General features: G+C 49.9%; 4 protein-coding genes across 6 annotated transcripts; 2 read left to right on the top strand and 2 right to left on the bottom strand.

Moving 5' to 3' along the window:
- Positions 1-672: 672 nt before the first annotated feature.
- On the top strand, positions 673-3022 carry wfdc1 (WAP four-disulfide core domain 1; the record flags this gene model as incomplete). The annotated part of the gene is made up of 6 exons (XM_047033435.1): positions 673-877; positions 1135-1218; positions 1349-1489; positions 1852-1902; positions 2088-2147; positions 2266-3022. Coding segments are annotated over 5 exons (540 nt in total), but the record flags the coding sequence as incomplete, so codon positions are not given.
- A 138-nt stretch (positions 3023-3160) lies between these two features.
- On the bottom strand, positions 3161-10266 carry utp4 (UTP4 small subunit processome component). 3 transcript variants are annotated; one of them, XM_047034733.1, is made up of 17 exons: positions 10206-10266; positions 9648-9816; positions 9280-9468; positions 9097-9181; positions 8851-8940; positions 8432-8643; positions 8063-8234; positions 7736-7827; positions 7525-7621; positions 7339-7403; positions 5350-5472; positions 5096-5252; positions 4882-4988; positions 4569-4664; positions 4300-4485; positions 3974-4084; positions 3161-3407 (listed from the first exon to the last, which is right to left on the bottom strand). In XM_047034733.1, exons 2-17 carry the CDS (start codon positions 9804-9806, stop codon positions 3291-3293), a joined length of 2058 nt encoding a protein of 685 aa, XP_046890689.1. In that variant the 5' UTR covers positions 9807-9816; positions 10206-10266; the 3' UTR covers positions 3161-3290. The 3 variants fall into 3 exon arrangements, with proteins under 3 accessions (XP_046890689.1, XP_046890688.1, XP_046890686.1); XM_047034732.1 differs by having other exon boundaries at positions 10162-10264; XM_047034730.1 differs by having other exon boundaries at positions 10158-10264.
- Positions 10267-10946: 680 nt separating this feature from the next.
- Positions 10947-12578, top strand: chtf8 (CTF8, chromosome transmission fidelity factor 8 homolog (S. cerevisiae)). The gene is made up of 3 exons (XM_047034811.1): positions 10947-11235; positions 11370-11487; positions 11845-12578. The coding sequence occupies exons 1-3, from the start codon at positions 11213-11215 to the stop codon at positions 12076-12078; spliced, it is 375 nt and encodes a 124-aa protein (XP_046890767.1). The 5' UTR covers positions 10947-11212; the 3' UTR covers positions 12079-12578.
- Positions 12579-12667: 89 nt separating this feature from the next.
- Positions 12668-20584, bottom strand: has3 (hyaluronan synthase 3). The gene is made up of 4 exons (XM_047034810.1): positions 20341-20584; positions 17045-17695; positions 15819-15920; positions 12668-15660 (listed from the first exon to the last, which is right to left on the bottom strand). Exons 1-4 carry the CDS (start codon positions 20344-20346, stop codon positions 14731-14733), a joined length of 1689 nt encoding a protein of 562 aa, XP_046890766.1. The 5' UTR covers positions 20347-20584; the 3' UTR covers positions 12668-14730.
- Positions 20585-21015: the final 431 nt, after the last annotated feature.

The following is a 21015-nucleotide window of genomic DNA, read 5'->3' on the forward strand; positions in this document are numbered from 1 at the left end:
AAGCTCTCGAATTAATAGATAACAGATAAGCTAATGCTGCCTCAAAGAGTTTTCTTGAACTCCGGGAACTGTGTGTGTGGGTGGGTGTGTGGGTGTGTGTGGATGTGTGTGTGTGTGGATGTGTGTGTGTGTGGATGTGGGTGGGTGGGTGGGTGGGGGGGGGGGGTAGGTGTGTGCGTGTGTGTGTGTGTGTGGGTGGGTGGGGTGAGTGAGTGTGTGGGGGGGGTTAGGGTGTGGGTATCAGTGGGTGAGTGGTCACGTCTGAAAGCAAATGATGGTCAATGGCTGCACAAACACATCTAGAAGCAGTTAATATGTAATTTGTTCCTGTCAAAACTGTTTTACCCAGCAAGTTTGGTAGCTAATAGCTAATAAATGTCATGTGTTGGCTTGCTCAGCAATGAGAACTGCAGCAGATCCAAACCGCAGCAGTGCAGTGAGTTGCTGCCCTCTGTTGGCCATGTGGGAAGTTGTTAGAACAGCCCTGATCCCCACAAAAAGACGTCCGATAATTAGAGACAGTTTAGGACCTGCCAGTGTTCACATGATGCCTTTATAGTAACACGTTTTACTCATTTTGTCTTTCTGTCTGTGGTTTGCTTGCTTGTCTATTAACATCTTGATCTATATTACCCACCCCCCCCCCTCCCGCCTTTCTGTTTCCATCCCTCGACGCCCCAGGACTATGAGTACCCCAGCCAGTCCCAGACTACGCAGCACCAGAAGAACGACCGCTGCCCCCCCCCTCCCCAGATGCTTCCGGAGCGTGCGTGCGAGGTGCCGGGGTGTCGCTCCGACTCGGAATGCGAGCGCCACAAACGCTGCTGCTACAACGGCTGCATCTACGCCTGCCTGGAGTCTGTCCAGCCCCCTCCTGGTAGGCTAGGTCACACACACACACACACACACACCTGGAGTCTGTCCAGCCCCCTCCTGGTAGGCTAGGTCACACACACACACACACACACGCCCTTGTCAATTACTTTGAGTCAATAATAGCTCTGGATAAGAGCGTCTGCTAAAATGACTAAATGTAAAATGTAAATAATGAGGATTATCTGGTCGTTGGGGTAAGCACTCAATACAGACCGTTTCGATATGACCCCATTTGAAGCCAGATGTTTGTGTTGTCAGTGCTGGACTGGTTGGTTCAGCCCAAACCTCGCTGGCTGGGGGGCAACGGCTGGCTGCTGGATGGACCAGAGGAGGTGCTGCAAGGTAAGTACACACACACACACACACATACGCAAACACACACATCCCTACCACAACCATTGGCGCCCACACACACACTCACTCCACACACACACGCTCACAGTCCTCCCTCTCCCTCTGTGTGTTGTTTCAGCGGAGGCCTGCAGCACCACTGAGGATGGGGACGAGCCCCTCCACTGTCCGACCGGGTACGAGTGCCACATCATCAACCCAGGCAACCCTGCAGCAGGCATCCCCAACCGGGGCCAGTGCATCAAGCAGAGAGGCAACTCTGGTGAGGGGGATCCGTAGGTTCTCACTGGGTCCTCACTGGGTACTCACTGGGTCCTCACTGGGTTCTCACTGGGTTCTCACTGGGTACTCACTGGGTACTCACTGGGTCCTCACTGGGTCCTCACTGGGTCCTCACTGAGTTCTCACTGGGTTCTCACTGGGTACTCACTGGGTACTCACTGGGTTCTCACTGGGTTCTCACTGGGTCTTCACTGAGTTCTCACTGGGCCCAGGTTGACGTACCTGTCATTCAGTGAACTATTATATTCACTTTCAATTCAAATTTTGAGAATTGTGAGTTTTTACAAAAGAATACTCTGATGACTTATTCTATCTCTCCCTCCCTCCTTCTCTTTCTCCAAGATGGTCGAAGCCTAAGGCACAAACACTTCAAAGACTACAAGGATTACTTGGGTAAGTAAGGTAAACAGCTCTCTTTATTTCAAACCTACAACCACGTCCGTCGTGAGAATGTTAATCACAACAGTATCTGTGATGGAGTAACTTGTTCCTCATGATAATATCAATCTGTCCATTTGTCCGGCTCTGTAATCCTACCTGTCTGTTTCCCTACGATCCCACCTGCCCCGCCCCTACAGGAAGTAGCACCAACAACGCATTAGGCTACGAGAAACACCACCACAAGCACCTGGGATGAGGTGGGTGGAGATGCACCGATACTTACACTGACATTTTGTACTAAAGAAGCGTATGGGCCAGGGATTCATGGCAGAGGGAACAGGCCAGACTAACTTCTCTGTCTTTTCCGTTTCACAGCTTGCTCTCCTGGCTTCACTTGTCCTACCTCCTCCCCCCCCCCCCCCCGGAACTGCTCAGCTGACTTGGTTACAGTGGACTCTGGGCTATGGAATAACATACCATACTTAACACTTGGTTCTCTCTTGAATTATACTCTGCCAGGGCAGGAAATGAGTGTTATAAAAAAATGGGACAAAACACCAAGGGGACTGTTTCAAACTAGGAAATACATAACATGTGTTCCAACACACACACACACACATCCTTAACCTTTCATGAACACACACTTATAGTCACTAAAAACACTTTCTTGCTATTCCCCCCCCCCCCCACACACACAAACCCTAAAGTCACCGTGTCCAGACTAGTTTGCTGAAATCTCACCTTCAGGCACACCAGCTAGCAGAAAGTATGTATTATTCTTCAGATCCACCTACCTTGTTCTACTAATTAAATCTGTCCTATTTTAGCGTATATCCGGGCTGTGTGGTCATGTAAGAGGCTGTCTATGGAGAGTGTGTGGGTGGGATTCATAAACACGTGGGAAACAGGGGTTCTGTTGAACCAGTAGCCTTCAGTGCAGTACAGGGCTTTATTATCATGGTGCTCATTCAGAAAGCTGTCTACCAACAGGATCATAAGCTCACCAACCTCAACTCCATAAAGTATCATAAGCTAGAGGTTGGAACTCCATTTCCATATGGCCATCTGCATCATGTCCAACTGGTGCTGTGACACGACCTTGTGTATTCTTAATAAAACAGATTTTTCCTTTCGACTGACTTGGCTTACTTCCTGAAACTGAGGCCCTAGACTGTAACCATGGCAATGGCTATAAAACAAGTCCTACAGATGCCTACCCGTATAGTTTATCCTTTTGATGCCAGAAAACTGTATATTAAACACACCAATAAAGAGTAAATAATACCTTTAATACTGAAAAAAAAGTATTGACATAACAATGGGAGATTTGGTTGACAGACAAAATAAAAAAATAACACTCCACACACACACACACACACAATTGTTTTTCTTCTGTGTGCCTATGTGGCAAACTTCTTCTGTCTGACTGGAGGGGGCAGCTGAGTTGCGATATCCACCAGAGGGCGCTCTACCACCACCACAGACTGGTCCTCCATTAGGCTCATACCCAGCAGGTGCTGCAGAGGCAGGAAGACACATCAGACGAGGGACAGACAGGATCAGAGGGATACAAACAGGATCAGAGGGAGACAGACAGGATCAGAGGGAGACAGACAGGATCAGAGGGAGACAGACAGGATCCAAGGGAGACAGACAGGATCAGAGGGAGACAGACAGGATCAGAGGGAGACAGACAGGATCAGAGGCAGACAGACAGGATCAGAGGCAGACAGACAGGATCAGAGGCAGACAGACAGGATCAGAGGCAGACAGACAGGATCAGAGGGAGACAAACAGGATCAGATGGAGACAGTCAGGATCAGAGGGAGACAGACAGGATCAGAGGGAGACAGACAGGATCAGAGGGAGACAGACAGGATCAGAGGGAGACAGCCAGGATCAGAGGCAGACAGACAGGATCAGAGGGAGACAGACAGGATCAGAGGCAGACAGACATGATCAGAGGGAGACAGACAGGATCAGAGGCAGACAGACAGGATCAGAGGCTGACAGACAGGATCAGAGGCAGACAGACAGGATCAGAGGGAGACAGACAGGATAAGAGGGAGACAGACGGTCTCACCTGGAAGGTCTTGCATATCTTGAAGGCGTGGCTCTGTTTCAGCCTCTCTTCCTCTGGGAGGCTCCTGAGGGTCAGCTGGTTGAGGAACATGGCCTTCTGGTCAGGGAGGGGCTGGGGGAGGAGGAGAGGGGAGGAGTTATATTTCAGAGGGGAAGTGTCTCACTTCAACAGACCTAGGTCAATAACTGAACAAGGATTTGAAAAGGAAAGCAGGCGTATTGGATTCGCCTCACATTTGCAAATCATAAACACTTTGAAAAGGGGCCGGTTTGCTCCTTTGTCCCGGCGTTAGTCAAACCAAGTGCACTCAAAGCCGCGCTCCTCACCAGGCTCTGGTCGATGATGCAGAACATGTACATGTCCTGCAGGATGACGTGGGCGGGGTTCCGGGGGTTAAAGGTCACGTGTGTGACGGGCGTGTCGCGGTCTAACCAGATGTGATGGAGACCCTGCTTCTGCAGCCGTCGACTCCACGCTGTGTACTCCTTCTGATGGATGGAGTATTCAAACATCTACACACACACAGACACGCAGGTGTTAGCATTACGGGTCAGGGTCTAGGTCAAGGGTCAGGGCTACCGGTGGTGGCTGTTACCTTCTGGTCAGCGTGCACTATGAACAGGTTGTTTGTGACAGGGTGGATGCCGATGGCACTGGGACAGGAGCTGTATACGGGCACCGTGCAGTGGAGCTGGAGGGGTCAGGGAGGTCAAAAGGTCAGAGGAAGCTCAGTGCCAATGACGGAGGATATAGCTCAGTGGTAGAGTATTTTACAGCAGAACAACAGAAAGAAAATTGTAATTACAATTATTACTTTGTTTTTGCGGCAGATGGATTTTAGGATAACCGATCATTGGAGACAGGAAAATCTCTCTCTGGGATTGGAAGTCTCGAGGTCCGTCAGTTACCTTTAGTTTGTGGAGGTTGTAGACGTGGACCTCACAGTTGCTGCTGGCTGAGGCCAGCCATTCACCGTCCTCACTGGCACACAGGAGACGCACGGCCTGTCTGGAGTCTGCGGACACACGGCACAATGAAACCTCTCTGAGTGTCTGTGCGCCATCGGCAACAGACTCCCTCAGCATTCCCCCAGGGCGCAAGCGAGCGTCCACACCCACTCACCTGAGACGGGCTTGAGGGTGTGCACGTACTTGCACTCCGCCTGACCGAGGGACACCACGACCACGGCCGACTTGCCGCAGGCCGCGAACAGCCTGGAGGAGTCCGAGGAGAAGCAGAGCTGGCTGGCGGAGCGGAGGACCTTCGGCAGCTTGGTAACCTAGGAGACGGGGGGGATGGGGGGGCGCAGGGTTACAGAGAGCCTCTCCAGCGAGGCCGGCAGACGGCGGGAAAGAGGGGGGCGTCCGAGCACCCACCTTGGTGACGCCGATGCTGTTGTTGTCGTACTGAAGCCTGTAGAGACGCACGCTGGACACGGTGGCGTAGGCCAGCCAGGCCCCACAGGGGGACAGAGTACTGCCGCACACGTGGTCTTCTCCCTGGGGGGGGGGGGGGGGGCAAAGGTCACAGCTCAAACTCGACATTCCAACCCATCCAGCACCATGTAGGGGGGGTCAGTCAACGGGGATGGGAGACGTTCTGCCTTGTATTAACGCGTCTAGAAAATATGCCTTCACCTTCTCATGTACAGTGCCCTCCAAAAGTATTGGAACAGTGAGGCCAATTCCTTTATTTTTGCTGTAGACTGAAAACATTTGGGCTTGACATCAAACGATGAATGTGAAACCAGAGATCAACGTTTCAGCTTTTATTTCCAGGTATTTACATCAGGATCTGATGCACAAATTAGAAAATATCACCTTTTTGTTCGAACCCACCCATTTGTCACGTGAGCAAAAGTATTGGAACATGTGACTGACAGGTGTGTTTTGTTGCCCAGGTGTGTCCTATTACATACATTATTCAATCAATAAATACCACTGAATGTCTACACTCAGGTTCAGATTGGGTAAGATAGGTTTTGTCTATGCAGACTGTATTCAGAGGTGAAAACAACATGAAAACCAGAGCGCTGTCTTTGGGTGAAAAACAAGCAATTGTGAGTCTTAGAGAAGATGGAAAATCAATCAGAGCCATTGCAGAAACATTGGCCATAGCCAGTACAACCATTTGGAATGTCCTGAAGAAGAAGAAAACTACTGGTGTACTAAGTAACAGACGTCGAACAGGTAGACCAAGGAAAACATCAGCAGTTGATGACAGAAACATTGTAAGAGCTGTAAAGAAAGACCCTAAAACAACTGTTAGTGAGATCAGCAACAACCTCCAGATGGCAGGAGTGAAGGTATCACTATCTACTGTTCGCAGAAGACTTCATGAACAAAAGTACAAGGGCTACACCAGAAGATGCAAACCACTCATTAGCAAGAAGAATAGGAAGGCCAGGCTGGAATTTGCCAAAAAGTACAGAGATGAACCTCAAAAATTCTGGGACAAAGTTTTATGGACTGATGAGACAAAGATTAACTTTTACCAAAGTGATGGAAAGGCTAAAGTTTGGAGAAAGAAAGGAACTGCTCATGATCCCAAACACACAAGCTCATCTGTGAAACACGGTGGAGGTAATGTCATGGCTTGGGCTTGCATGGCTTCTTCTGGGACGGGCTCATTAATCTTCATTGAGGATGTAACACATGATGGCAGCAGCAAAATGAACTCGGAAGTCTACAGAAACATTTTGTCTGCCAATTTAAGGAAAGATGCAACCAAACTGATTGGCAGAGCCTTCATCATGCAGCAAGATAACGACCCAAAACACACTGCCAAAACAACAAAGGAGTTCATCAGGGGCAAGAAATGGAAGGTATTAGACTGGCCAAGTCAATCTCCAGACTTAAACCCTATAGAGCATGCATTTTACCTGCTTAAGAGGAGACTGAAGGGAGGAACCCCACAAAACAAACAACAACTGAAAGAGGCTGCAGTGAAAGCCTGGGAAAGCATCAAAAAGGAAGAATGCAAAAGTTTGGTGACGTCAATGGGTCACAGACTTGCTGCAGTTATTGAAAGCAAAGGATTTGCAACTAAATATTAAGTCTTATTCACTTAAATATGTTTTAAGTATATCTGTTCCAATACTTTTGATCACATGACAAATGGGTGGATTCAAACAAAATGTGATATTTTCTTAGTTGTGCATCAGATCCTGATGTAAATACCTGGAAATAAAAGCTGAAACGTTGATCTCTGGTCTCACGTTCATTATTTGATGTCAAGCCCAAATGTTTTCAGTCTACAGCAAAAATAAAGGAATTCGCCTCACTGTTCCAATACTTTTGGAGGGCACTGTACAATAACAATTGCTATTCACATAGTCTCTCAGACACAGGTGGTAACCAACTGACCTTTCTTTTCAGGTGCAGCAGTTTTTCTGGTCTCTTCTTCACTGGTAAGCTCTCTCCTGGCTTTCCTACACACACACACACACACACACACACACACACACACACACACACACACACACACACACACAGTCAGTGGGTGTCGCGAGTGGCCTTGTGAGAGGAGTGCACAGGCTGAAGTCTGCTCACCGAGGCCCTCGCCCTCCCCCAGCCTCCAGAGCTCCAGGTGTCCTGGGAACTGGAACAGCAGCAGGCCCACCTTCCGGGCGCACGACACCAGGCTCCTCTGTGACAGCAGAGAGCGGCATGAGCCAAACACCTCGTCAAGCAGCGCCCGCATCATCCAGACACGACAGGGTCGTCCGTGTGGTCAGTATGAGGGTGCGCGGCCTCTACTCACGTGGGGGAAATTGATCTTGCGCAGAGCAGACTCCTTGGTGTTCTTCTCTACCTTGTCCAGCAGGGGGAGCACGACCAGCTGTGTGTCCATACCTGAGTGTCCAACCCACAGCTTCATGTTAGGGTTTATATTTACAAAAAGTCTTTTTTTTCTTTTTTTCTTTTTCTTGAATTAATACACCACTATGAATTCAATTAGCTAAATGTAAATAGCAATATCAGCCCTTTCGTTCTAACCTAGAACGATTCAATCCTAGCCTACATATTCTTCCTGTGTTAGAAAAAGGGTAAACTGTACACCCAGAAGCGCTCAGACAAGTCCCCTAACCTCCAGAGATCACCGCCGTGCCGATCTCCACCAGGCTGCGCACGTCGTGGGTGTGGTTCTTGAAGGTCCTGGTTCTGACCCACTCCTTGGCCTGCTGCTGTGAGGAGGGAGCCAGGAACTGGAACTGGACCACCGTGCCCTCCGACGTCCCGGCAACCAGGCTGCTCTCGTCCTGTCAATCAAACCGTCAGCCGGGAAGGCGGGGTTTAGTAGGCATGAGAATGTTGTTTCGGGAGGTAAACAAAGACATTCTACAATCGTGTCGAAGGGAGGGGGGGACAGCAACTACTGGAACGGGATCGACCCTCCAGCCCCCGACCCTTAGCCTGACCCTTGACCCCTGACCACCTGACCCAACAGTCTGCTCACCTCAGATACGGAGAGAGCCAGCACGTCCCACTTGGTGACGAGGTGCGTTTTGACCAGCGTGCCCGTGTGGCCGTCCCACACCTGGACCTTCCCGGCGGAGTCTCCGCTCACCAGGGTGTGGTCGGACAGGAAGGCCACGCTCCACACCACGCACTCCCGGCCCTTGGAGGGCCCCACGCCACGGTCCACCAGGAGACGCTGAACACCGTGACCTGGGGAGGAGAGGAGGACACCTTTCAGACCCCCGCCACGTCACCCCGGGGCGACCTCCGACCCTGAGGTGAAGGGAAGTCGGAGGTGTGATTCTAGAAACTTCAGCTCCACATCAACGTCCCGCGTCTAATGTCTTGTTCCACACACGGCTCTGGTCAAATCCAACAGCAGGTTTATAAAAGGCACCGGAGCTGCGGTCATCTTACCTGACGCTACATCAAACACTCTTATCATGTCCATCATTCCAGCTGCGATCTGCGTGCCGGAGGGGTGCCAGGCCAGAGAAACAATACGACCTGGAACACACACACGCGCATGAATGAAAACACACAGACAGACTGACAGGCAGCACGGAGACAAGCCGGAGCAGTGTTCCAGGGGGGCCAGATTCAGCCGTGTCTCAGGTCAACCAGGGTAACCCCTGGTAACAAACAGCTTTCCATTCAGCTTACCTTTCTGTCTCTCCAGGTGGCGTTCAAACTGAACTCTGTCCTCCAAAACCTCAAACAGCTTCACTGTCCCGTCCTCGCAACCCACCTGACAGGGACAGACACACAGGTCCAGTTACAAATCTCAATGCCTGCAACCCCCCCCCCCCCCTCCCCCCCCGCCCACACGAGTGTCATCTGACTGACCGCCAGGTGGGTCCCCTGGGGGTTGCAGGTGAGGGTCCAGACAGGGCCTCCGTAGGCGTCCAGGCTGTACTTGGGCCGGAGGGCCTCCAGATCATACTCGGTGATCTCGCCGTTCAAGCCGGCACTGAAGAGACGCTCTCCGACCCAGCACAAGGCCTCCACGGACCGCGAGTCCCTTCCTGGGATCACCTGAGGAAACACAGGCTCGTGTCAACAGCTACACTGTGGAGGCACGTGATGTTGGACACGATGTTGACATGGTTCGCTTTCCCCTCTGACGATAGACAGGGCAGCTTAATTTCAACTAGATGACTAGGGCTCACTTTAATGCTCAAAGTGTTAATAAGCAGGTGTTCTCAGGTTCTTACATTCTCCTGGAAATAGTTGTCTCTGAAGTTGAAGATCTCCACGCTTGCATCCGCCCGTACCAAGGCAAGCTTTTCCGTGCGGGCATTGAAGGCTAGGGCTCGGATGGCAGAGGGCATGTAGTCGAAAAACCGGACCCGGTGCACTTTAAACTCGCCCATGGTCTAGTCTCTATGGAATATAATAAATAGTTTAAATGGGACCATTAATATACCTTACAGTGCAGGCGTGGCAACATTTAAGTTAGATTGCCAGCGCTAGTAAGCGGCTAGATAACATTTCTACTTCGGAGTAGTTCATTTTAACATCTAGCTTACCATTTAAACATTGGAATAACACTACGTATGATCTACACTCTACAGCATCACTCTCAGAAATATTGCGAAGCTAACGTATTAGCTTGTCTTGCTCGGCTAGCTATTGAAAATCATTACAAGCTTGAAAGCGACAGCAGCCGGCTTGAACATTAACTGACATTGACAAGTCAGCCTATTTATTAGCAATACACTCACCAACCGTTTAGTAATACTCGTATCGCCTATTCTTTGCTTTCCTCTTACTTTCATAGCCAAGAGGTCCACACGTTGAGAGTTACTGCTTGAACCACGTTGGACACAGCAGGGTGAAGTCAGACAGAATACGAACCTTGTTTCCGGTTGATTTCTCCCAAAAATTCAAAATAAAAGGTCACGAAATATAGATATATATAGTCATATATATTATATATATATATATATATATATATATATATATATATATATATATATATATATATATATATATATAATTATATAAGATATATACATATATAATTTGTTTTGTAAAACAAACTTTCTTCAATTCTGGAGCTACTAAAAAAACTTGGGAAGCTTTCAATGAGAAAATGTCTTTTGACACATTATCAACTAACAATTTTTTTTTCTTCATTTTCTGACTTGTGAAAAATGAGACACTAACAATTGAAGGTAGTCTGGTGACATTTAATATTTTGCACCTGACTTCTTGTGAGTGAGCCAAGTAATGTATAGGTGTTCTGACAATCCTGTTAATACGTTGCTTTTAATGTTGTGTGCATTTGAGCTATGTTCAGTTACTCTTTTTTTTTTTTTTTACAGCTTGCTAGTACAAACAACCAGACTGAAAAACACTCTTTAACTTAGTTTAAAAATCCGAACATTGAGTGGATTGCGCCACCAACTTCATACGGTCAACCTCAGCTCTTATTCTGAAGACAAATTCACAAAAACGGAAATGCTACAGAGGATTGATTCACGGCACTGTTGGATACCTTTGAACCGGATACGAAATTGGAACGGCAGCCAGAAGACTGACGTCGGTGGGTGGACGATTTGCTGGCGGGAGAAAAATGAATAGGATCAGTGTGGAAGGCTAGTAGCAAACTCCCTGCGGAACAAGTATACAGTAATGAATTGACACATTACTTGCTAGCTAAATTACTACATGTAGGAACAGCTATGGAAAAATAGACAAGTTTAATTGAAGTGCCGTGTTTCGTCTGTCATTCATAAGTCACGTCGGGACAGTATTTTTATCAGACAGTATTACAATGGTCCAAATAATTGTCTCAAGGTAAGCCTGGCTGCTATGTTATCGAGTTGACGATGGTATAATACGCACCATGTACTTACACACAGTTTAACCACAATTACGTCCATTTGGAGTATTCCAAACAAACCCTAAAGTGTCCGTGTGTGTTGGCGCAGTGTGAGCGGCAGCGGCCCGGCAGAGTGGGTCCTGGTGGAGCTGCAGGGAGAGGTGATATCCAGGGGGAGCGATGGGCTGGCTGGGAACGTCATGGGAGACTTGGTGTACACCAAGGAGGTAGGAAACAGGCAAAACAATCTATTATTTCATTACATGGATAGTTACATTTAGTCATTTAGCAGACGCTCTTATCCAGAGCGACTTACAGTAAGTACAGGGACATTTCCCTCGAGGCAAGTAGGGTGAAGTGCCTTGCCCAAGGACACAACGTTATTTGGCACGGCGGAGAATCGATCCGACAACCTTCTGATTACTCACCGCTCAGCCATCTGACTCCCTTGATAGAATATTTAATCTATGTGTGACCTATGGGGAGAAACCCTTCTATCAATCTGCTGTTTGTTTGGCTGGTCTGGGATATTTCTGCCTCCTCTTGCCAACCTGTCTTCTTCCATACTCTGCCCTGCATGCCAGGGAGTGCCCGTGCTTATTGTGGGACATCACATCCTGTACGGCAAGGTGGCGAAGCTGGAGAAGCCCTTTGCCGTCCTCGTGAAACACTCAGGGCACGGTAGCGACCAGGTTCCCATGGAGACTGACCTTCCACAAGGCCCCACCTCCTACTCTGTCACCGCCCTCATTAAGAAGAAGCTCATCTTTAAGACACGCCCCAAACCTATTATCACTAATGTGCCCAAGAAGGTGTAACGGCACTTGGCTGACTATCGGAGTCAGCAATGGACAAAGGTTGTTTATAGCGCTGCAAAGCTCATCAATTTTAATGTAGATTTGGTGGTAGTTTGTCAGTACTGGCAGTCCGTGTATGCACTTGTCAATTAAGTTGTTGGATCTGGCATTTTGTACTACATGAGAGATGTTCAGGTCAGGGACACATGACACCACAACAATCAACTAAGAATATTTTTTATTCAAAGAAAACAAAGATTTCCAGATGTACGTCAGAAAATAAACTGTGTTTGATTGAAGTTGAGATACAAACCCTCCCCCACAAACATAGTTTGTCTTGTATATTAAAATACAGTATATACATGAATGGTCATCGAATACCATTATCTTTTTATACTAATAAATTAAAGTTGATCCTACGATCATATGCTGTTGAAAATATGTGGGAGTTCTTTGTACCACACTACTGTATCAGAAATATTAACTGTTGACAAAATGACTTAAGGTCTATGATGTGTGTCATATCTAAGTCTACTGTATTTGAAGAATCATTTCTGCTGTGTACTGGTTTGAAACGCCTCATACCATCAACTGTGAAAAGGAGACAGCCCAACTACCTTAGATGAACTGACGGTAACATCACTGCCCGTAAACAGCTCGCCACTATTTCTTACACACCCATCTCCATCCATGCCAGAACAAAGACGCAAATAGCTTCCAAAACACGGAGCATACATTTCAGGGGTTTTTTTTATACAAGGATGTGCTGTCTTTCATGTTTTACCCCCGCTCCAAAACATCTTTATGTACACAAACTGAAGGACTGCATTATACTATCGATGTCTTCAGGCAGATCTGGAGTGTAGGGAGAGGCTGAGCTTCCATGGGCCTGCTGGTTCGGTGGTTTGGCTCCCACGTGTTCAGAAGCTCCTAAAAGAGAGCGTGAAGAAGGGCCATGTTGATCTGGGATCGCTCTACGCTCCAGGAGAAACTTTATTCACCGATATTCCACTTGGAACTCGTTTAAGACGGAAGAGTTGTGTTTTTTTGTGCAAAGTCACCATTGTGTCCAGCTGCCGTAAAGGGAGGCGTGTTGAGAAGAGACTGATGCCTCGACAGGGCGTTTCACGTCTCACTGTAGGTCTCAAACACACACACACACACACACACACTGACTAGATTTAGCAGACTGATACATATCAGTTGACATTGTGACATGAGACAAGCTGCACTGAGTGAAGAGTATTTCCAGAACATCTGTGACTGAGTTCTTCAACAGGATCAGCCCAGACGCTCTCCCCCAGGAGGAGGAGGGAGGGGAGAGGCCTCCGCGCTGAAACGGGAACACTGGGCTCACTGTCCCTGCGTGCTGTGATGGCTTCTGAAAAATGGCCAAAGTGGTTGAGGTTTGTATGTGTGTGTGCATATTTAGAGAGGGCGTTTCCCTTTTGGCAACAGAGATGTAACCGTAAAAATGTTTTTTTCTTTCTTGATGTCTGAAAGGACTAATTCATTCAGACACATAGTTAATCACTTCCTACCTCTCCATATAATGTCCAGGCCCTTAACACACACACAGACATATGTAACAACAAGGCTAAATCCAATCCAATAAATCTATTGAACTTACCTCCTGGCTAAATTACTTAACTTAAAAAAATCTGGCCTTTCGACTGTCGTTGAAAGTATACATTTGATGTGGAACAAGGTTGAAACCAGGGTACTGAAATCTGAAGCGATGCTGTTTACATCTGTAAATAAACTACCAATATGTGTCTTTTTTGCACTTTCAAGTTTCCAGTTCCGCAAGCACTTGAATAGAATAAAATAATGTACACACAACTACTTAAATAGCACAAGAGTGGAATCTTCCACTACTCTCCACAAACAGAAAGCATGTGTCACAGTAGTGTAGACACGGCACCAACAGTCCACCCTGGAGTGGTCTATCTCAGCCTATAACAATCTTCTTCTTTCCCAAACATGAGGAACAAGGTGTAAGGGCTGTTGTCTTTACCAAATGAGCTGTGATGAAGACAGTACTGTTGTCCAGTATGTATGTTTCAGTCTACTATAGGTGCTCTTTGGTCATTGTCCATGGGAGCAGATGATGTATGTATGCTATCAAAATCATACTATAAAGGGTTCATTTGGCACCTTGACAATAAAATACCCAACTCACTTTGCCATTCTATTTATAAATATGGACCCACTCCTGACTAAGATACTTGTCCTTCAAGGCTATTTGGAATCACCTGAAGTGGATCAGGATATTCTCTGGTGTGGATTAGGATATATCCCGGGAATCGTTTACTGGGATACCGGTCCACAGCACCAACACAGTGTTTATCCACTGGTAGAAATGTCCGATTGTCTGTCAGTCAGTAGAGATTGGAAAAATACAACACGAGATGATTGTGGCACCAGGTATAGACAGCGAGGGCTCCCGTGAATGCACACTACAGTATATGTGAATACCAAGCACCAATAAAGAAAACCAGCCCTGGGCCTGGATGCTGGACCTGGTACTGAACCTGGAGCTGGAAGTTTTCTACCAACCTCAAATGATCCAAAGGTGGCTGTTCAGTGAAAGTTCTAGAGGCATCGGTTCAGGCTCCACAACATTTCACCGGTGAATGTTCTAGAATCTCCAGTGAGCGTTCCAGGCTGTGTCTAGGCCTCTGCGTAGGGCAGGTGGTACTGTTCCTCCCTCTTGTTGCAGCGCTTGGCGACAATGGCCAGGTAGAGCACCAACAGGATCACCCAATAGCAGGCGTACAGGATGGCGCCGGCGATCAGCAACGCCTTCTCCGTCTCGCTGAACGGCTCCTGCGTCTCACAGTAGATGGTGTAGGCCACGCCCCCCAGCAGCACCAGCGCCCACATGGTGACGGGCACCGCCCCGATGAAGTTCACCACGATCTTCCTGCGGCCGGACGTGCCCCAGCCGGCCTTGTTGATGGTGAGCAGGGCAAAGATCTTGGCCGGCAGCAAACTGGACATGTAGAGCAGGGAGTAGAGCGACATGAAGATCATGACCAGGCTGCCCCTCAGGAAGCAGGCATAAGTGGCCTTCACCATCCCCACCAGCTGCACCGTGAGCAGGAACAACAGGATGTTCCACAGACGCCCGCGGTAGAACAGGTGGATCACCGTGGCGACCAGGAAGAAGGGGAAGAAGCCTGTCACCACCGACTCGTAGGTCATCCACAGGCTGTGCTTGTGGAACCACAGCGCGTTGTACAGCCACTCCCGGAAGTAAGACTTGCTCCAGCGCGTCTGCTGGTTGAGCCAGCGCAGGTAACGCGTGGGGGTCTCCGTCTGGCACTGCGAGCGCGCCGTGAACTTGGTCTTGAAGCCGAAGCTGAGGACCCGGTTGGTGAGGTGCCGGTCGTCCCCGAAGCTGCACCTGCTGCCCAGGAAGGTCTGGTGGTACCAGGGCTCCAGGAAGCGTTGCAGCAGGGCGTTGCGGTACATGCCCAGCGGTCCGCTGATGCACTGCACACAGCCGAAGTAGGACTGGCAGGCCCGCTCCACGTTGAAGGCCATCCAGTAGCGCACACTGCTGAGGAAGGAGATCCACGAGTCATACTTGTTTAGGATCTGAGGAGACCGGGGTTGGCAGAGAGAGGAGAGGATTGGAGAGGAAGGGAGAGGAGAGGGAAGGGGCGGGAAGGGAGAGGAGGAATTGAGCTGTTATTGATCAAGGATTGTTCTGATGTCTTGTCCTCATTCGTGCGTGGAGCAAAGAGATCTTTCACCTGCACGTCTCCGCCAACTCCGCCCACCAGGGGGTCCTCTTCCAAAACCTTCAGCATCTCGATGGTACAGGCTGGGTCCAGAACCGTGTCCGAGTCGCACACCTGCGCGGTCACACGCACCCAGCCACACACACACAGACACACATACACACACAAGTGGGAACATTTAGCACTGATCCATCTTTGGCTGGTTGCTTACATGAGATGAGATGAGCACAGCTGTAGCCAGGGCCTCTGGGCCTCGTTAAGACGCTGCCCTGTTCACTCTGGAGGTAATGAGAGCCTGCCGACAGCATGACAGATGGATGGATAGATGGACCGGTGGCCCACAGGTGTTCCATAATAATACAGAGAGGGACGGGTTTCAGCTGGATGACCCCTGAACCTTGACTCTGCAGAGGCCTGGGGAGAGGGCAGAGCGAGGACACGGGTCTGGGTCCACTACCACTTTCAATGACCTTGTTTTGCTTTCAACAGTGCAGCCAAGTCAACGGAACCTTGCCAGGAGTGCAAAGACCGAGGAAGAACGAGGGAATCTAAAGGATCTTTTAGTCTTTCATGAGGGATTTTTGACACCGTTCAGCAAAACATCAAGGACAGCAAGGACACAGAGCAGCTGCCTGGTCAACGACTCTAAAGTCACTCCGCCCACTGATTGAAATGATGGACTTCTCTCTCTTCCTGTGTATTGATTTAAGGCCTTGTGCCAGTAGAGACTACTGCCCAGAATGATCTGAAGGATCAAGCAGGCCAGAGACCTGAGGGGGACCCAAGGACAGACACACCATAACCCTGACAACGCCAGAGGGACAACATCATCAACTTCAGCAGCATCAGCAGCATTTCAGATTCTAACATTTAGAACCCATCAACCTAGGCAGTAGACACTTCCAATAAAGGCACTGAATAATCAGTCAATATTTGCATAAGGTTACCTCTTGAGACTTAAAACGAACAATCAGAGAGACGATGTATATTCATTTATATTCTATATGCTATTGCACTGAAAATATGAACATGGTAGTTCAGATGGTGCAAGGTGTTTTGTAAAATACAAACATTCCATGGCACTAACCCATGTTTCTGTTAGAACTGCGCACTGAACATGCACTTATTGCACGACGCTTTGGACGAAACCGTCTGCTAAATGAACACACGTAAACGCGGGCTGTGTTTGAAACAGTTCCGTGACTTCAGGTGTGAGCAGTCCTGAAGGATGGCCTCACCTGTACGTAGTCCACAGTCTCCCCCAGGGCTTTGAAGGCTGTATACATGACCTCCCTCTTCCCTCCCCACTCCTGCATGATACAGGTGTGCCGACACCGCCGCACCAGCCTCGCCACCCTGGCCGCCTCCTCCATGTGCACCGTGCTCCCTCGCCCCCCTCTTCCCCCGACGCCGCCTCCGCTGCCCCCGTCGCTATGGTAATTCCCTTTCCACACCATGCTGCCCGCCTGCTCGGCGCCGCCCATCACTTCCTGGAAGATGTCCATCATGTAGCGGTCCTCCGGCCGGTTGCCGTCGACCACCAGCACCACCCGGAGGCCGGGGAAGGAGATGCGCCGCACGCTGCGCAGGCACTTGCGCAGGTAGTCGGGGTCCTCCTGGTAGGCGGCGATGCAGAGCGCCACGGAGCGCCGCAGGTGCTGCGGGCGGGAGGGGCTGCGCATGCGCCTGTGCTCCAGGAAGGCGAACAGGCTCTGGAGGAGCAGGTGGAGGGCGAGGATGGCGCCGTACAGGCCGAAGGAGAGGTGGTGCTGCTCGGTGTGGATGAACTGGTAGCCCGTCACGTAGGCCAGCAAGATGCCGAAGAGGACCCCCGCCGCAAAGAGGGTGGTGATGACGATGTTCAGTCCAGTCCTGCAGCGAGAGGGCATCTGGGGAGGAAGGGGGTTGGGGGGGGGGGAACAGAGGAGGAGTTTACAGAGAAGTATGGGCACTGTGAAGACGTATCTTTTCGTGAACACACACACACACACACTCTGGAGGAACTGTGAGACTACAGGTGAGTGGCTCAGGAGGATCTTGGGAAGCTTTCACTACTTCCCCCTGGGACCCTCAACCAGAGAGGGCGTGTCCCAGCTCAATGACTTCCTGACTGCAATTTCCCGTCGAAATTCCATTTTCCATGACCTGTTTACCCAGTCCCCATCTTCCTCCATTCTGCCCTCCCTAAACCCCTCTGTTCCTCACTCCTCCCCCCATTTTCCTCTCCAGGTTAATAGGTCTCATTAGTGGCTGTTCAGGGGCTTGCCCAGCTCTCAGGAGTGACCAGGAAGCAGAACAATCCTCTCCTTTCATCTCTGTTATTACCTCTCTGGGCCCCTGGCTCTCCCTGAGCAGAGGCTTCATTCAGAACCCCAGACCCCCAGGCCCAGTCCAAATCCAGACCCCACGCCCACATCCAAACCTGGATCCAGACCCAGACCCGAGACCAGGTCCAGACCCAGCCCCAGACCAGGTCCAGACCCAGGTCCAGACCAGGTCCAGACCAGGTCCAGACCCAGCCCCAGACCTCAAAGAAGTCCAGGCCTCAAATAACCTCTCCATTGTTTTATGTGGGTTCAGGTGAATCCAGTGTTTCCTAGACCCCTCCAGGGAGGGGGGTGCGGGGCACCAGGCTGTGATCCGTGGGGGGTAGTAAGGAGGGGCAGGGGGGAGAAAGAAGACCAGCATGCCCCTAATAGCCCCAGGGGCAGATAGAAGATCAGAGGAGGCAGCCACTGACAGGCTCTTTGACCCTGATTGGCTGAGAGGTGGTGCGGGGGTGGGGCGGGTGGTGTCACCCAGAGGGTGAAAGACACTACAAAAGAATAAGAGGAAGAAAGGAAAATCGACGTCCACCTGACTCTGATGGCGCGCCATGTTCTTCAGTGCACACTCATACCAGTCCATAAACGCAATCATTTCAGAAAGACGTTTGATTACAACGCCTAGCAAAATACACCAACTGTGACCCAGCACCCCCTGTCGGAGGGTCATTGGTGAACCCTCAGGGACCTCTCTGCACGGATCCAATACTCACTGTGGCCATGGATCTGTCTATCGCCTCAATCCCGTCCTGATCATCATGTTCTATCCGGCCCTGCTAGCTCCTGGTTGGGTCCAGTATCATAGCGGGTCTGTCCTGCTAACCAAAGTCCACTGGTCCTGCGTACTCCCAGCTGAAAAGCTCTTCATCTCAAAGGATTCCCTGTCAGTATTCCTGCATGGCTCATAGTTAGCTCGTTCTCCAGGGTTGTCAGGTAAGGTATTCCCAGGTGTCCTGCTTGCTGCCTGCCTGCCTGCCCCCTTGACTGAATGGACTGTGGTTTGTGGAGAGGAGGAGGGGAGGAGAAGGGGAGGAGGTGGGAGCAAACGGAATGAATGAACATTTTGGCGGTGGGACATTTTCACTGAGGCAGGAGAGGAAAGGAGAGGGAGGAGGGAGAGAGGGAGGGAGGGACGAGACACCAAACAGAGGGGGAGGGAGGAAAGGAAAGGAAGACACCAGGAAGGGAGAACGACTAGGAGACCAGGTGAAGGAATGACAGAGGAGGAGAACATCCAGGAGATTCTGAAAAAACCAGCTGCAGCATCACGGCACTGTCCCATAGGACAGGGGGAGAGGATCAGACGGGGTATGAAATCAGATCTGGGATCTGCGTTAGGTAAACAAGGCCCATGCACTGTGACACGTCTGTGGTAGACATCCCACCGGCATCCACCGGGGGGCGCCCTCAGCTCTTTCTGACACAGAGGTGCTATCCCATCGATACCGTCATACAAAGAGAAAGGCTAGAAACGATTGTTGCCCAAACTGGCCTGGCCTGACCCTCCCCCCCCCCCTTCCCCCCACAGCCCTGTTTTAACAGTCACCAGACCCAGAGTGGAGCCGGTACGCTGACGCCATGGAAAATCAGACAGCGTTTTCCTTGGAGACGTCACCAAGCTCCTCAAACGGAATTCTGAGGTGTTTTTGCTTGCCTGCATGCCTGTCTGCCTGCCTGCCTGTGTGCCTGTCTGTTTGTCTGTCTATTTGCCTGTCTACCTGTCTGACACACACACACACACACTACAAACACCCAAAAGGAAACACACAAATAAGCTCAAAATATTCAGGGTTAGTGTTCCTAGTGTCCATCTCATTAACTCACATACGAAAGTCACATGCTAACACCTGAATATAAAGAACTGATTGTATACCGGTCTGCTCCCTACCTGCTACCCTGTTACCACACACACACACACACACACATATATATATACTGTACATAAGCACACTGAGGCACTGTTTTAGAGAGGGAAACTGGATTGCTACATCTCATGTACCCCACATACTCGCTCACTCTCTCTCTCTCTCTCTCTCTCTCTCTCTCTCTCTCTCTCTCTCTCTCTCTCTGTCTCTCTGTCTCTGACTCTCTCTCTCTCTCTCTCTCTCTCTCTCTCTCTCTCTCTCTCTCTCTCTCTCTCTGACTGTCTCTCTCTCTATTAGTGAAATGATTACTTACTGTGAAAGTTTAAAACAGCTTGTTGTTCCTACCTTCATGAACCAGTGGACCCCCCGGCTCCTTCTCCCTCTGGAGTCCACCGCCAGCTCTCCCCCTCTCCCTCTCTCCGTCTCTCCCCCTCTCCGGCGTGTGTGCGCTGGCTGTTTCGGCGTCGGCCCCCAGGTCTCTCCTCAGCACAGCTCTCCTCTTGTTCCGCTTCTCTCACACTACATCTTTATCCCGCTGAATTCAGGAGATCCCTCATCCAAAATACAGCTCGACCTCCTCCTCCCTCTCTCCCTCAGTTCCCCCTCCCTCGGCCCCTCCCTCTCTTTGCTCAATCCCCCCCCCCCAGTCCTCTTCTGCACTCTCCACTCTCTTCTTCTCTGTCCCCCTCTATTACCCTGTCCTCTCACTCTGTCTCCCGGGGCTGACCCAGGGCATGTAGGCCACTGAAACACTGTCTAGAGAGGGAGAGTAGAGTAGAGCAGATCAGAGTACAGTACAGTACAGTAGTACAGTATAGCAGAGCATAGCTAGGCAGTAAAGCAGAGTACAGTACAGTTTACGACAGTTCAGTAAAGTACAGGAAATCCGAGTATAGTAGAGCAAAACAGAGTACAGTACAGCACAATATAGTACAGTACAGTACCTCTAGGCAGCTCAACCTGCAGTAGAAGAGTTGAAGCAAAGAAACCTGTGGCGGGAAGCAAAAGAGGATCTGGAGC

This window comes from Hypomesus transpacificus, chromosome 14 (genome assembly GCF_021917145.1).
Source record: "Hypomesus transpacificus isolate Combined female chromosome 14, fHypTra1, whole genome shotgun sequence".
Taxonomy (NCBI): Eukaryota; Metazoa; Chordata; class Actinopteri; order Osmeriformes; family Osmeridae; genus Hypomesus; species Hypomesus transpacificus.

What these genes read in the sequence shown, in the direction of transcription:
- utp4 (XM_047034733.1), bottom strand. Translation starts at nt 9,806, where the DNA reads ATGGGCGAGTTTAAAGTGCACCGGGTCCGGTTTTTCGACTACATGCCC. An exon ending in TAGTGCACGCTGACCAGAAG is followed by an intron (nt 4,486 to 4,568) that starts GTAACAGCCACC and finishes GTGTGTGTGTAG; the next exon opens with ATGTTTGAATACTCCATCCA. An exon ending in AGATATGCAAGACCTTCCAG is followed by an intron (nt 3,408 to 3,973) that starts GTGAGACCGTCT and finishes CTGCCTCTGCAG; the next exon opens with CACCTGCTGGGTATGAGCCT.
- chtf8 (XM_047034811.1), top strand. Translation starts at nt 11,213, where the DNA reads ATGGTCCAAATAATTGTCTCAAG. An exon ending in GTCCAAATAATTGTCTCAAG is followed by an intron (nt 11,236 to 11,369) that starts GTAAGCCTGGCT and finishes GTGTTGGCGCAG; the next exon opens with TGTGAGCGGCAGCGGCCCGG. An exon ending in ACTTGGTGTACACCAAGGAG is followed by an intron (nt 11,488 to 11,844) that starts GTAGGAAACAGG and finishes CCTGCATGCCAG; the next exon opens with GGAGTGCCCGTGCTTATTGT.
- has3 (XM_047034810.1), bottom strand. An exon ending in AGACTGTGGACTACGTACAG is followed by an intron (nt 15,921 to 17,044) that starts GTGAGGCCATCC and finishes GTGACCGCGCAG; the next exon opens with GTGTGCGACTCGGACACGGT. An exon ending in GAGTTGGCGGAGACGTGCAG is followed by an intron (nt 15,661 to 15,818) that starts GTGAAAGATCTC and finishes CGGTCTCCTCAG; the next exon opens with ATCCTAAACAAGTATGACTC.